Below are 16,415 nucleotides of genomic sequence, written 5' to 3' on the forward strand. Positions count from 1 at the left end.
TCGTTCCATCACTCACGCTCAGAGTTTTTTTCCAACTTCAGGCTAGTCAATGGAAAAAGGATAGTCGGATTCGGACCTTTGAGTTGGATCTGTAGTTGATCCAACTCGTCCGATTAGACTTCCAACATCCAACAAGCACATTTCATGGTCTGATGTCGGATACATCATTGAATGTTGGTCTACAATTTGGACAACATATCGGATACTGAATGGCCTGCTTAAGCTCAGTACCTAGTCTATATTTTGTATTTTCCAGATCAAAATTAAAAAATTGTGGAGATTCCTTTGATCATAAAGCTGATTATGCATCTTCTATAACTACATCCTTATTATTCATCCCTCAGATATGCTATGTATTCTACATATAAAAGATTTCCTTTATTTTTTGGAAGACAAAGTAGGTGACATTGAAACACTGACATTCGTATAGGAACATTACTTTATTAGCAATCAACTATGCCGTATAAAAGTTGTGAATGTATAAAAAACAACGACAGGAATGATAGAGTACAAACTATACACATTGACAATGACTGGTGAGCTACTTATATTTATCAGTTTATGTTTAGCGAACAAATTTTATGAACTTCCCATGAAACAATACAAAACTTATGCATGAGAGAATGGAAGCATTACAGTTTTTATAGGTGCAACAGGGATTGGTGATAATCATCAAATCAAGCTATTTGATTGGCTGACGATGGTTGGTCATAAATTTGTGATGCAGCCAATGACAGCCAGTTCGTGTTTAGATAGAGAGATTCACGTTATAAAGTCAGTAACTGATTAATATTGGTTTGCTATCCTTATCTTTCATTAGGCAAAGCAGAAAGCTCTATCCTTTTCCAACTCCGCACCGTTATAATTTTTTTCTAGATTGAATGAACCACTGAAATTGGCAAAGCAGAAAGCTCTATCCTTTTCCAACTCCGCACGGTTGTAAATTTTTTCTAGATTGAATGAACCACTGAAATTTTTTTATCTCAATTATAAAAATTCATTATTTAATCATGAAAAAATATATTTTATTGGTGAACATAATATTATATTTGAGATATAATTGATCATTATGAACAAGAATCAACAATTGATATTACCGGAATAGCTTGAATCACAGCTATCTAGAAGGCGGTGGTAATGGAAGATTGGCAACTGTGTAGTCCTAACGTTTTCACTGACTATATAACGTGAACCTTACAGTCTTGCTTTACATGTTATTCAATACAAACTTCATACAATAATTATATTTTGGATAAGAATTAAAATTTTTTCCATCATGTGTTTTAGTTAAATATTGGTAAAAAATTGAAGAAAGCTATCAGGTTAGATATGCATTTAGGGATTAATCAAATAAAAATCAGAATTGACTCTTTTATTTATGTCTCTTTGAAAATGCTTGCAATCTGTGTTGATATTCTTGGTTGAAATTTCATTGATTGATGTATTCGTATTCATCGATAGAATTTAAGAACATCAAATTCGAAATTAATTGAACTATAAAACTGATTAAATGAAGACAAATTCAATTGGAAATTGCCAACCACTAAGCTTAATAAATGTATCATTCAATTAAGTAGAATAGTTTTGGGACAAGCCTGTTGTTCTATCCAATAATATTAATAAGATTGTTATTATTGTACACACTAATAAATAAATAATAAATAAACGGGTAAACAAACCAAGTTCTGAAACTATACATTTATCATAATAATTAAAAAAAATTGTTGATGATTTCTTATTTGTTCCACTAATTATTCAGAAGTACGACATCAATCAAAAACAATCAATGATACGATAAGTTGGCTTTAGTTATAATACTGTATTCCTTTGAAAATGCTAGCAGCTTGAAAATATATTTCAATTGTTCACATACAATTCCTTCAAATCTTTTCCAATATTTGACAGGTTTTCGACAAGATTCGAATATTTTTAGTTTCATTGATTTTGAGGGAGTATAGGCTCACTGACGGCTAAAATGTGAGCAAGGTGGGACCTTTCCGTAAGTGACTCCTCGCCAACAAAAAGACATACGAATCCTATTATATTAAGCGAGCAATTTCTGTATTTTTATATCTGGTTATTTATGTTCAACGGATCTCTAAAACGGCTCTAACGATTTTCACGAAATTTGGAACATAATAGGTTTATAATATAAAAATTCGATTGCACTATGTCTCATCCTTGGGTAAACTCGCTGAACGACATTAAAAGGATAATTTATCCTTGGCTGAAACAGCTGTGGATAGTAAAAAAGTGAGTAAGCGAGTGAGTATGTGAAAATCAAAATATCGCATCCCCGAAATTCATAAGATGACATAATTATAGCTAGCTGTAAAATATAAACACAATCATTTCAGAGAATTGTGTTCTGTTTATCAATAAATGAAAATAACGAGCGAAGCTCGGTGCCCCGATATTTTACTTTGACTGAGGAAAACGATAATAGTGTATGAACGACTATGGATTCTTAAAGGGTGATCTACGATACTAAATATTCTAGGTTATAGTTGTTTTTTGAGATGGAGGGGTTCGGGTGGCGGGACGGTCATGTCGACACAGCAGCACCGAGGGAACCAACCGCGATCATTCTTGCCCGTCGGAGGACTTCGTTCTCCAAACAGCCAGTATCTGAAAAACACAATACAACATTTAATCAAACAACAATAATATGGAAAACATATTATCATCCTTATTTAAAGAGTTTGACAAATTTACGACAGAACTTGAGTTTGTGGCCTAGGCCCGACTTAACATTAAACACTGGTGTGCCTTTTTTCACAGTGGATCCTGAATACTCCAGCATTAAATTCTCTTTAATTTGATGTGTTATTCCAATGTTTAATGTTTTCCTTCCATTGTTATAGCAGCTTTATTGCGAGGGGTGGAATTTTCAATTTGGCAACAAGTATCAACTTAGCGGATCCACACCTTCAACAGAGGGGTTGGTGATGCGCATTTATGTTTTGTTTATCTCCTAACTATAGAGAGGTCCACGTTATAATGGCAGTGTTTGATTAGTAATGGTATTTTGCTGTCCTTGTCTATCATTCAACAAAGCGGATAGCGCTACCTCTTTCTCGCTTTGCTATGTTGCCAGATCGTCTTTTAACAATGTAGAATTAATAATTAATTAACAAAATATATTTTCTCATTTCGGAAAATTCTCCTTGAAGGTACAGAGAAGGTACAGACTTGAAAATAATATCAATCGATATCATGTGTAGAAAGAGCAATCTCAAAAATATTTGTCATCATAAAAAAAACAAGATGGCGGCAAAAAAATTGTAGTTTTTCAAAAAATCCCCTGAGATAATTATTGTACGTTAGTAGTGATAATTGTAGGTTAAGCCTACAGTTAGACTTGGACAATGAAAGGCTTACCTGCGCCATCTGGTGACCAAAACAGTCTCGCCAACTCGCAATGGGATGCGCGGCTCGTCTGTGAATGGCGGATGGGTGAGCACCCGCCAGCCGTGCACCAGAGGCAGCCAACGGCCACTATAGCCACGCACCACGCTGTACGCACGCGTACGCAGACGCTTCTCCTGCTTCTGTGAGCGCTGCTCCAGCTAAACACAACACAAATCAAATTAGCAAACAAACATATTACTAGAGAAAGGGAGAATACCAGGCTAGAGAAAGGAAGAAGAATACTAGACTAGAGAATGGAAGAAAGAAGAATACTGTAGAAAAAAGGAGAAGAATAATACTAGACTAGAGAATGGAAGAAAGAAGAATACTGTAGAAAAAAGGAGAAGAATAATACTAGACTAGAGAAAGAAAGAAAGAATACTAGATTAACTAGAATACTAGAAAGGGAGGTAAAAGAATACTAGACTAGAGAAAGAAAAGGAAGAATTCTAGAGAAAAATAGATAGAATACTACTAGACAAATAAAGAATAATGCTAGACTAGAGAAAGAAAGAAGGAGAATACTAAAGGAAGTTAGATAGATTGGACTAAAATTGAACTTGAACTTTTTGCAGTTGTAACATAACCTACTTTCTTGGAAATTATCAAAATTTGGGAATGGAATAGTTTTTGTTCCTTCTCAATCTTATTTATATGATTTGTGATTGTATCTACGAATAAAAGATTAAAATAATACTGGACAATGAAAAAAGAACACTAGACTATAGTGAGGCCCACGTTATAATGACAGTATTTGATTAACTTTGGTGTTGCTATCCTTGTCTACCATTCAAAAAAGCAAATGGCGCTATCCTTTTCTAGCTTTGCAACGTTGCCAGATCGCTTTTAAACAATACAGAAATATAATTAATCAATAAAATATTTTATCGTAATTATGAAAATGTAGGCCTATTATTAAACATTGGAAAATATATGTTCTTGACGAATAAAATGTAATGTATCATTCATTTCTAATAGGTAAGAATAGTTAATATTACATGAGATAATCCTGTATCAGCTATGTTCTTTAGTATGCATGCAGTGGCAAGGCAGAGAATAGGCAACGCTGTTCTCCTATCTTTCTCCACTGCTATTATAACGTGGACCTTACTATAGAACAGGTCATAATGACAGACAGATGAGGCATCTGTCTGGAGCAAATGAAAACGCATTTTCCATTCGATAACAACTATGTCAGTAGGTACCATTTAAAATAATTAATAATTTAAAGGTGATTGTTACTGAGTGTTGGGAAAAATAATGTGTGCAACTGATGTGAAAACTCGATGCTAAACTCGACAGATGGCCAAACTCAGCTTTGCTACGTTGGGCAAAAATCAATCTTTTTGGCAATGACTGATTTTTCACACATGTAACTACTAATTCAGAGTACTCACAGTTAGGGTATACTGATGACAACCATCCCGCACTTTCCATGTAATTCCATCTCCCACCGGATCGAAACACGATCCAAATACCTGAAGCAAACATTAGATAGATCTATAGATACATAAGATCACGTCAAAATATTAGAGCACATACATAATAGAGTAAAGGTCAATAAGTTATTATGCCAATATGGTTTCAATGGTTGTTAAGCATTACAGGTCTATGCTGGATTCAGGCAGCTGAAGAAACTTTTGAGCATCATAAAAAGGGGTTGAGCAGAACCACGTATGTAGGTTTCTTTGAACTTTATGGTTCCCATGTCTCTAAACATGTAGGGCGATTTATTAAATAAACGTCTACCTATTATCAGATGACTGGACCTTAGCCTCTCCAGACGGACAAAAGGAATGTTGGTGTCATGCCTATGTCGAGTATTGACCCCATGAACGTTCGATCTACATTGGAGCGTTTCCCTACACTTATGAGTGTGAGCAAGGCTACTGAATATATAGAGATTCACCATCGTAAGAATGCCAAGCTCAACAAAAGGTGGCTTACAGTGAGCTATTCTATCAGGTCTACTCATTGGCCCATATGAATAAAACCAGAGCAAATGCTCATGAGCAAGAGCATGGAGCATAAGGTTTTGCTCATGAGCAAAAGGTAGAAGCAAAAGCATTTGCTCATTTTTATATGAATAAGCTTTACCTTATACTCTTACCTTATGCTCCTGAACTCTGGAGCAAATGCTCACGTATTTTAAAGATTTTTCATCAGCTGATTCGCTTTTGTAGCCTTACTTACAAAAGTAAAGTAGCTTACTTGTAACCTTACTAAAAAAGTTTGTGGATGTGCTAGGTGCGATTTTACAATCAAATATCACGGATCATTATAGTATTGTTTTCCATATCAGACAAAAAGACCATGATTCCAATTCTAAAACTATCCTCAGTAAGACAGTAACTAGAATTAATTTTGATAAACTAAAATTAGATCTTGAAACTCAGGGTTGGGATGAGATTTATGACAATTTTACCGATGATATTGACACCTTAGTTGATAAATTTACCATCAAGATAAATGAAATTATTAATAAATGCACAGAAACTGTTAATTATTCACACAAAAACAGACCCTTGAAAAAATGGATTACTCCTAGTTTGATTTCAGCCATTCGTAAAGGGGATAAAATGCATATTAAACTGAATAAACAACCGTTCAATATTAAACTTAAACAAGACTACATAAATTATAGGAATATTTTGAACTCATTAATAAGGAAAGCAAAGAATGATTATTACAACAGCAAATTTGCAGAGTATAAAAACAATTCCAAGAAAAGATGGGAGTGTATTTCTGAATTGATGGGAAAAGAGAGAGTATATCAAGAGCCTAAAATTGATCCAAAAATTTTAAATAATTATTTTGTGAATGTAGGAGTTGAACATGCAAAAAAATATTGGACTCTGTCAACAATATTGAAATACCACAATCATTAAATGCACCTCCAGTAGATAGCATGTTCCTGAGCCCAACTTGTGTAAACGAAATTTTATAAGTAATCGGAGAACTGAAAAATGGTGCTTCTCCAGGGGTAGATGGTATCAGTACTCATTGTGTCAAATTAATAAGTGAACATATTGTTCTCCCATTAGAACATATCATAAATAGATGTTTTTCAGTGGGTTATTTTCCGAGGGCGTTTAAATCTGCAAAAATTATTGCATTGTACAAGAGTGGTGATAAGGCAAATCCAGAAAATTATCGACCAATTAGTATTTTGAATAGCTTCTCTAAAATTATGGAAAAGATTATTAAAAAAAGAATGTTAAATTACCTAGACATCAATAATTTCCTAGGGAAAAATCAATTTGGTTTTCAGCATGGAAAGTCTACAACTGATGCAGTTATCCTCCTAACTAAATTGATAGATGAAAACTTCAACTCTAAACAAAAAACATTGGCTGTATTCTTAGATCTAGCAAAAGCGTTTGATACCGTCCCTCATAGCATTTTATTGAAGAAATTAAATAAGAGGCTTATGTAATGAACTTCTGAAAAGCTACCTTCAGGACAGAAAACAAACATTAAACTTGAATGGTACATCAGTTACAGATCAATCATCTAGTTTTGGTCTACCGCAGGGTACAGTTCTGTCCCCGGTATTATTTTTGATCTACTTGAACGATGCTCTAAAATTAAAAATACCACATTGTACCCAAATTTCATTTGCTGATGATACAGCCTTAGTTTTTTCGGGTGAATCCTGGCGCCAAGTATACCAATCTGCTAATGAGGGTTCAAAAATTATGAAGAATTGGATGGATAATCATATTCTAACTGTTAACTTGAAAAAAACAAAGTATATCACCTTTTCTCCGACACTAGCAGGTCAACCTGAGGACTCATTGCATTTGAAAATGCACTCTGATCCTCAGTGCTTGAATGATGGGTTGAACTGTTTGTGCCAACAAATTGAAAAAGTTAATTCTATAAAATATTTGGGAGTGATGGTGGATAGATATTTGAAATGGGATACTCATATGAATTACCTATCTTCTAAACTTAAATTTCTTATTTATAGTTTCTACAAAGTAAATCAATTGAAAGACCTGGATGTAAAAAGATCAATTTATTTTGCGTATGCCCACTCGCTGTTTCAATATGCGATTGAAGCTTGGGGTGGTGCATATGATTGTCACTTTAATAAAGTCTTCACACTACAAAAGCATCTTATAAGGGCAGCACTGGGTAAACCAAGACGATACCCAAGCAAGAAACTTTTTGAAGAATTAAGTGTTCCCACACTAAGACAGATGTATGTAACTAGGATTGTTTTGCACTTAAATAAGAATAGAAGTAATCTAGAAATTAGAAATATACCGTACCAAACTCGTTCATTGACATTAAATAATTTCAATATCAACTTAATAAAACTAGTAGTTTGTCGACACCAATTCACCTATCTTTGCAATATATTTTCAAACAAAATTCCGATAAAACTAATTAATTCAAAAATTACTAAAGCACTTATCAAGGAAATAAATGTATGGGTTGAGCAGAATATATATTTTACAATGCCTAAATGTTAATAAATCTATTCATGATTCTTTTGAGTTTTGAATGTCTTTCTATCTTTTGTATTATTTATGAAAATTGATTAAGCACTGGGATGTGCTCACAACTGAAAATTACATTTTTATTGTATTCTTCTTCATTAGTTTGCATTTAGAAGATTTAAATGTAGGCTGTATGACTTGTTTTTGGTTATCACCTGTATAATTGGTTTTAACAAGAAATTATTCAATTCTTATCATTGTATTATTTATAAGAAGCATTACTATAATATTTATTACATAGGTATATATTTTTTCCATTTTTCAGTATTGCTATAGGCTACTTCGTACTGTTTGCTTTATGAACTCACAGCTAGCGCACAAGTTTAACTTTGCTGGCTGTGCCAAATCATTCATGTTTTGTAACTATTATGTAATTTTGGCGAAATAAACATTCTTCCTATTCTTACTTTGTTTTTATAGCTCACGGAAGCGCTAAATATGCAAGTAGGGTGCACTGCTTGTGTTTGCGTCGTCTGCTCTGTTTTCTATTTATGAATAGAGTTTTAGGTCAGTTAAGTTTAGAATTTTGAAATGATAGCGTGAAAAAATGTCATCTCTATAACAATCTTCAGCATATTCTTATAATATCAATAGCCTTCTTGTAAACACTCTCATCTTCTTAAATGCCTATTTCCTATTTTGTGATGGCTATCTTTATAACATGTACGGTAGCTATCTTTTGTATTTATTCTTTTGTAGGGATAATGGTGATATATATATCATGGTTGAATTTAAAAAGAGTTTTATAGTTCTCAATTATTGGGTGTGATCGTATCTGGTATAGTTTCCTCTTCCTCATACGAATTAGTTGAGCCATTTTACTATGAGCAAAAGGTGATAAGCTGCTCTAGACTAGACTCACCTTTATTGAAGCATTTGCTTCAAAAGTTGAGCAAATGCTCTAGTTTTTTCATACAATTTTGAGCAAAAGCCTTTACTTTTGAGCAAATGCTCAAACTTTTTTTTTGATGAGCATAAGCAAAAGGTTTTGCTCACGTTTATTCATAGAAAATGAAGGAAATGCTCCATATTTTAGAAGTATAAGCAAATGCTCAACTTTATTCATATGGCATATTATCTTGATTGCTCTCTTCTGCATAATAAATACCTCTCCAATTCTGGTAGCATTAATACAGAGCAACAGACCATACCCTAAAACCGATTGGAACAGAGGAAAGTATGAAGATTTTACATAAAGGAACACATGACATCAAACGCAGTAAGAAGAAGTTCAACCTATCCAAAACCGTATCAATGTGAGGAGCCCACGACAGATCCCTATCCACCGTCGATCCCAGAAATCTGGCCTCATTAGGAATCAAGGGGTCGCTCATCGCTCACGTATGGTCTTAAACTGAAGTCAACTGTCTGTGTCTTGACTTGACTCAATAGAAAACCATTAGCTGCAAACCAATTGGCCCCTTCACCAACCTTTATTACCATTATATTGAAGAGAACAAAAAACACAGTAAAATCAATGAATATCAAATTATATAGATGAATAACAATTTTGTAAACTAATCTTCAACAATTGTTTTCTATACTACGTTGCATTATAGATGGAAGTATAAAAACATAAAGTATAAGATGGAAATAAAGAACATAAAGTATAAAGATGGAAGTATAAAAACACAAACATAAAGTAAGATGGAAGTATAAAAACATAATCTCCCTTTTCCTTATTTTTTTCGAAATAGGCATTAATGAATTTTTAAGTAGTATTAAAGCTAATTTGTATAATATTCACATTCTGAAAGGATAAATACTTGATATAATATTCACATGTCAATTGAATTTTAAAAACTTATTCTACAATCTAACAGTAAAAAGTGAATTTAGGGCAGGCACACATCAGTTAGTCAAGACAAGGCTAGTCACGATTAGGCACAATACTTCACATAGTTGCTTATGAAGCAACACGCACCGATTAGTCATTGTAATTATACATGTCTTCATAAGCAATTATGTGAAGTATTGCGACTAGACGTGTCTTGTCTTGTCTTGACTAGACAAGACACGTCTAGTGTGTATTTTTTTTTTTAATCAATTGACATGTGAATATTATATCAAGTATGTATCCTTTCAGAATGTTAATCTTTTTCAAATTAGCTTTAATACTGGTTGAAACTTGAAAATTCATTAATGCATATTTCATAACTGGTGTGTGCCTAGCCTTACCTGCATGCAATTATCCTTCCATCCAAGATCGTATGGGTAAATGAACGGAGGTTCATTCTCCGTCCTTCTATGGATTGCTTTTTCAAGAATCCAATCCTCTATTCCAGTTCTATTCCTGGCGATGGCTCGAATCTGTAAAAACAAAGAACAAATCAACATTATAAAATAAAACTATAAAGAACAGATGAATCGGTGATGTGAGTACATATTATTTGAAAATACAGTGTAATAGGAATGTTTTTATAGCGAGATCCACGTTAGAAAGTGAGCATCTGATTAACATTGGTTTGCTATCATTGTTTGTCATTAGACAAATCAGAAGGCTCTATCCTTTTCTACATCGACACCGTTGCCATATCGCTATAAACTACAATAGTTATTTGTATATCTAGAGTGAAATATACTGTTTTTTCTCCCTGAGGGAAAAGTTTGAAGCCTAAGGAGAAGCCGAGGGCAACAATTTTCCTGAGGGAGAAAAAAAATCACTCGTGATATACACAACATTTTTCCTCCACCTACATTTACAGAGACTGCAAATAAAATAATTTTAATAAGAATAATAACTCACGTTTTGGTGACAATGTTCTATTTTACATTATAATCTAAAAACTAAAAACCGGTCGTCTGGCACTGCCGATTGCGCTATCTATCGGCAAAAGTTGTAACAATTATCAGCTGGCCGTCTATCAAAGGTGGCTGACTCCAGTTCGCACGTTTCAGATTTGAATTGAAGATGAAAAATATTTGTTTGCTGGTATTTTGAATAGAAGAAATATGTATAAGATTTTATCGTCTACTAATATCAAGTATGTAATATCATACAAACATTAATCACGAGTATTAAACTTTAATACAAACATAAATCACGAGTTGATCAAAGTTCTGGTTGAGGTATTGAATTCAGTTGACTCAATGACAGACACCTGTATTATGTTTCCTCATCTGAGCTTAGACATTCTAACATATTTCAAATATAAGTTATTAAAATAGAGATGCTTCCTATGTTATTTAAATGGAGTTACTTTTACGCTCTAGGGAGTTTTTCTGTTTTTTGTCCCGAGAGCGAAAAAGTGACACTTTAGTATCATCAGAGACATGAAATATAGATTATGCTTATCCTTGGTATTATGTTCCAAGGAATAAAGTGAGCATATTAGACAGTAGGTGGAGGAAAATGAATTACCACAATATTTAATCTCAGATTGATTTTTGCTGCCTAGCGAGATCGAACTCTATCAATTATGAAATGAATTGTCAAATCATGAGAAGGTAGTTTTTATTGGTGAATATGATATATTTGGGATATAATTATTGATCATTATTAACAAGAATCAACAATTTTAATAAATTAGATCAGATATACCGAGATAATTTAAATTACAGCTATTTACAGTGGAAGATGGTGGGAACGTAAAAGTGGCACTTAACATTGCGTTCCTAACATTTCCACTGACTTGATAACGTGAATCTAACTATATAATAGTGAGGTCCACGTTATAAAGGCAGTGGAGAAAGATAGGTGAACAACGTTGCCGATCCTCTGTCTTATCAATGCCTTCTATAGACGGTAGTTGATACAGGTTTATTGCTGTAATATTAACTGTTCATTCTCGTTTAAAATAATCAATTATATTTTATTAAGCAAGAAATTATATTTTTTTATAATTTCATAACAAATTTTCATAATTAAGATGGAATATTTTGTTAATGAGTTATTAATTCTACGTTGTTAAAAGACAATCTTCGACTGAGTCATTGTCAATATTGTAGAACCGTTCCATAATTGAATAAAAACACGAATCTGTTGTCAAATTCTACACTGTTTTATTTAGTACACAACCAAGGTTTCGTGACCACACGGTCACATTTTCAAGTTGACTAAAGTTTACTAGAGCTTTAGTCAACTTTAGTCAACTTGAAAATGTGACCGGTGTGGTCACGAAACCTTGGTTGTGTACTAAATAAAACAGTGTAGAATTTGACAACAGATTTGTGTTTTTATTCAAAAGACAATCTGGCAACAGAGCAAAGTGAGAAAGAGATAGCGCTATTCGCTTAGTTGAATGATAGACAAGGATAGCAATACCATAATCAAACACTGCCATTATAACGACCTCACTATAATAGTCACAGCGAATACAACAATGGAGCTTGGAATATTATATAATGTTATTCAAAATGAAGGCTTTTCGAAAAATTGATTTTAATTCTGTGAAATCAAGTTATTTATAATATATTTTTTAAATTGAAAATTTTCTGTGAATCGTTCTTATAAGTGATAGTAATAATTTAACCTTGTTTTGATTTTGACTTGGTATACATTAATTTTGAAAAATTTAATTAATTTAATTTAATTATCAAATTTTGAAAAATGACAGTTTTAGGCATAAGCCTGTTGTGCCTTCTCATATAAATGTAATAATAATTGTACATTACTTAATTTTTTTTATTGCGGATGATGCCCACATGAGCGTTTTGCTTGTGCGTGGGTAATGGGAAGTGCGAGAGTAATTTGATGAGATGTTTAAACGTCCATGCCTAATCGATGGGATTCTGCGGGATTCGAACCCGCGACCAGGCAGTACCCCACAAAAATATAGATTATGCTTATCCTGGTATTATGTTCCAAGGAATAAAGTGAGCATATTAGACAGTAGGTGGAGGAAAATGAATTACCACAATATTTAATCTCAGATTGATTTTTGCTGCCTAGCGAGATCGAACTCTATCAATTATGAAATGAATTGTCAAATCATGAGAAGGTAGTTTTTATTGGTGAATATGATATATTTGGGATATAATTATTGATCATTATTAACAAGAATCAACAATTTTAATAAATTAGATCAGATATACCGAGATAATTTAAATTACAGCTATTTACAGTGGAAGATGGTGGGAACGTAAAAGTGGCACTTAACATTGCGTTCCTAACATTTCCACTGACTTGATAACGTGAATCTAACTATATAATAGTGAGGTCCACGTTATAAAGGCAGTGGAGAAAGATAGGTGAACAACGTTGCCGATCCTCTGTCTTATCAATGCCTTCTATAGACGGTAGTTGATACAGGTTTATTGCTGTAATATTAACTGTTCATTCTCGTTTAAAATAATCAATTATATTTTATTAAGCAAGAAATTATATTTTTTTATAATTTCATAACAAATTTTCATAATTAAGATGGAATATTTTGTTAATGAGTTATTAATTCTACGTTGTTAAAAGACAATCTTCGACTGAGTCATTGTCAATATTGTAGAACCGTTCCATAATTGAATAAAAACACGAATCTGTTGTCAAATTCTACACTGTTTTATTTAGTACACAACCAAGGTTTCGTGACCACACCGGTCACATTTTCAAGTTGACTAAAGTTTACTAGAGCTTTAGTCAACTTTAGTCAACTTGAAAATGTGACCGGTGTGGTCACGAAACCTTGGTTGTGTACTAAATAAAACAGTGTAGAATTTGACAACAGATTTGTGTTTTTATTCGAAAGACAATCTGGCAACAGAGCAAAGTGAGAAAGAGATAGCGCTATTCGCTTAGTTGAATGATAGACAAGGATAGCAATACCATAATCAAACACTGCCATTATAACGACCTCACTATAATAGTCACAGCGAATACAACAATGGAGCTTGGAATATTATATAATGTTATTCAAAATGAAGGCTTTTCGAAAAATTGATTTTAATTCTGTGAAATCAAGTTATTTATAATATATTTTTAAATTGAAAATTTTCTGTGAATCGTTCTTATAAGTGATAGTAATAATTTAACCTTGTTTTGATTTTGACTTGGTATACATTAATTTTGAAAAATTTAATTAATTTAATTTAATTATCAAATTTTGAAAAATGACAGTTTTAGGCATAAGCCTGTTGTGCCTTCTCATATAAATGTAATAATAATTGTACATTACTTAATTTTTTTTATTGCGGATGATGCCCACATGAGCGTTTTGCTTGTGCGTGGGTAATGGGAAGTGCGAGAGTAATTTGATGAGATGTTTAAACGTCCATGCCTAATCGATGGGATTCTGCGGGATTCGAACCCGCGACCAGGCAGTACCCCACAAAAATTTCGTTTATGCTAGGTTATCTAGGTTTATCTTCTATTTGTTAAGGCAATTAAAGAATCTTGTACAGGAAAAATACCTCAGAAACTCATATTTTGTTTTTTTCCAAAGCATAATTGCATACGGAATTTTAGTATATGGAAACAGCTGTCACATCAATAAGGTCTTGCTGTTGCAGAAAAAGGCTATCAGAATATTGACAGGTTGGGGGTATCTAGATCACTGTCGACCTCTTTTCAAAAAAAAAAAAAAAAAACAGAAATATGAACTGCCATAAATCTCTATATATTTCAAGTAATCATGCATACTAGAAAAAATCTCCATAACTTGAAGAAAAGATCCAATATTCATGCCACTAGGAAAAAAGACCACATTGATATTCCATATCAACGTCTTGTCATAAGCATGAAACACTATGACAGCATCGGCTTGAGAATGTACAATAAGTTGCCATTGGATATCAAATGTTGTGAAAATATTGTTATTTTTGAAAAATTACTTTTTGAGACCTTTCTATTGTTTGACAGAGTTTTTCGATTCTACTTGATAAAATCCTATATTGTGATTTATAACTATTACTTTGACTTCATTATTTTGTAATTGTTTTACTATGACTTTGTCAATTACTTATATTGGTCTACGACAATAAAATCTATTTATTTATTTATTTATAGTACTATCAGACTGAAGGGTGCAACGCATTAGTCGACTCGGCTATCCTGGCCGGCAAACTAAATAAATCAATAAATAGAATAAATAAATGAATGGATAACTAAACATTTATTAATTCTAAAAATTACAGACTGAAGAGAAAAGTATCCCTTAAACAATAAGAAAAGACGTGGAAAATACTAGATAAGAGGGGAATCTGATATTGGGATGAGCCACTGTCAAACTGTTACAAACTGAACAATACTTATGGTTTGAAATTCAACTCACCTGGAAATATAGCAGCATTCCAACTGCCAAAACAACTCCAAAAGAAAGACCCAGAGCAAAAACACAAACAATCAACATTATTAACGAAAAATGAATGATTGGTTCTATCCCATGATAGATGTAGTACGCCTGTAACAAGAGAAACCGTTATTTTATTTCATTGGAAAAAAATGTCTAATGACAGACAATAATAGCAAACCAATATTAAAACACTCTAAGAATGTAGATAGGTCCACGTTATAATGGGAGTGGAGGAAGATAGGAGAACAGCGTTGCCGATTCTCTGACTTGTCACTGCCTTCTATAGAGGATAGCTGATATCTGATGAACTATTATTATTATTATTATTATTGTTTTTGAAGGGACGGATTCAAGGATCCAAAGGTTCAAAGAACCCCACACGTCAACTGAAGCTTATTTTGTTCCCAATTATTATGTTAGTTAGGCAAACCAATACCTGTGTCCTTTACAAGAACCAGGAGTTTTTCCCTATACTAACATTCCATTCATCACCTGGTTGCAATTCTTGTCGCAATACAGTGTGATATGCTTGGCAGTCTCTTCAGACTGATTAGTCTCTAAGATTGGCAGCCTCTAAGGTCCCCGGCCACCCTTGCCTCAGCCTCTTGACCCACATTTGTGCCAGGAGTTTCACCCATTTCTGGTCTCTTGGGTTCTTCTTTTTGCCCCTCCGAAACTTCGCAGGGTCAAAAGCCTCACCTCTCCCAAGAAGTTTTGCCTAAATGGCCATCCTTCTTTGAGCAGTGGTGAGGTTTGGTCTCTCCACCCAAAACTCGTGACCTACGTGATTTCCACTCCTGGTCTTTTTGTAGGTCCTTCCGCTGAGAGAGGGGACGCCAAACTGCCTCTAGGGCGCCCTGCCACCCTTGACTCAGCCTCTTGACCCACATTTATGCCTGGAGTTTCACCCATCTCTGGTCTCTTGGGTTTTTCTTTTTACCCCTCCGAAACTGCCCTGATGGGACAGATCCCGTGGGTTTGAAGGCAAGGCAACTTCTGGAGTTGCCTTGAGGTCCCTTTTAGTCGTATCCTACGACAAGCAGGGATACTGTGGGTGAATTCTGGTTTTCAACACATTCTTGAGTACGATGTTCGACACAAAGCTCCCCCAACCCACAGGGGGCTGATGAACTATTAACTGTTCATTCTTGTTATAATAATAAATTATATTTCATTCGTCAAGAGAATATATTTTTTAATTATTGAATAATACATTTCCATGATTGAGATTGAATACTTTTTCAATTTATTATATTTGTAAATTAATAAAAAA

At 33.5% G+C, this 16,415-nt stretch overlaps 1 protein-coding gene across 1 annotated transcript in view; it reads right to left on the reverse strand.

The window, feature by feature from the left end:
* Positions 1 to 421: 421 nt before the first annotated feature.
* Positions 422 to 16,415, reverse strand: part of LOC111045497 (palmitoyltransferase ZDHHC6) — a 30,852-nt gene continuing 14,858 nt past the window's right edge. Inside the window, exons 5-9 of the mRNA XM_039420683.1 lie at positions 15,122 to 15,250; positions 10,098 to 10,229; positions 4,809 to 4,889; positions 3,382 to 3,569; positions 422 to 2,628 (exon numbers count right to left, since the gene is read on the reverse strand). Of these exons, the coding sequence (XP_039276617.1) occupies positions 2,502 to 2,628; positions 3,382 to 3,569; positions 4,809 to 4,889; positions 10,098 to 10,229; positions 15,122 to 15,250 (657 nt within the window). The 3' untranslated portion in view covers positions 422 to 2,501. The remainder of the gene's footprint in view (positions 2,629 to 3,381; positions 3,570 to 4,808; positions 4,890 to 10,097; positions 10,230 to 15,121; positions 15,251 to 16,415) is intronic.

This window comes from Nilaparvata lugens, chromosome 2 (genome assembly GCF_014356525.2).
Source record: "Nilaparvata lugens isolate BPH chromosome 2, ASM1435652v1, whole genome shotgun sequence".
Taxonomy (NCBI): Eukaryota; Metazoa; Arthropoda; class Insecta; order Hemiptera; family Delphacidae; genus Nilaparvata; species Nilaparvata lugens.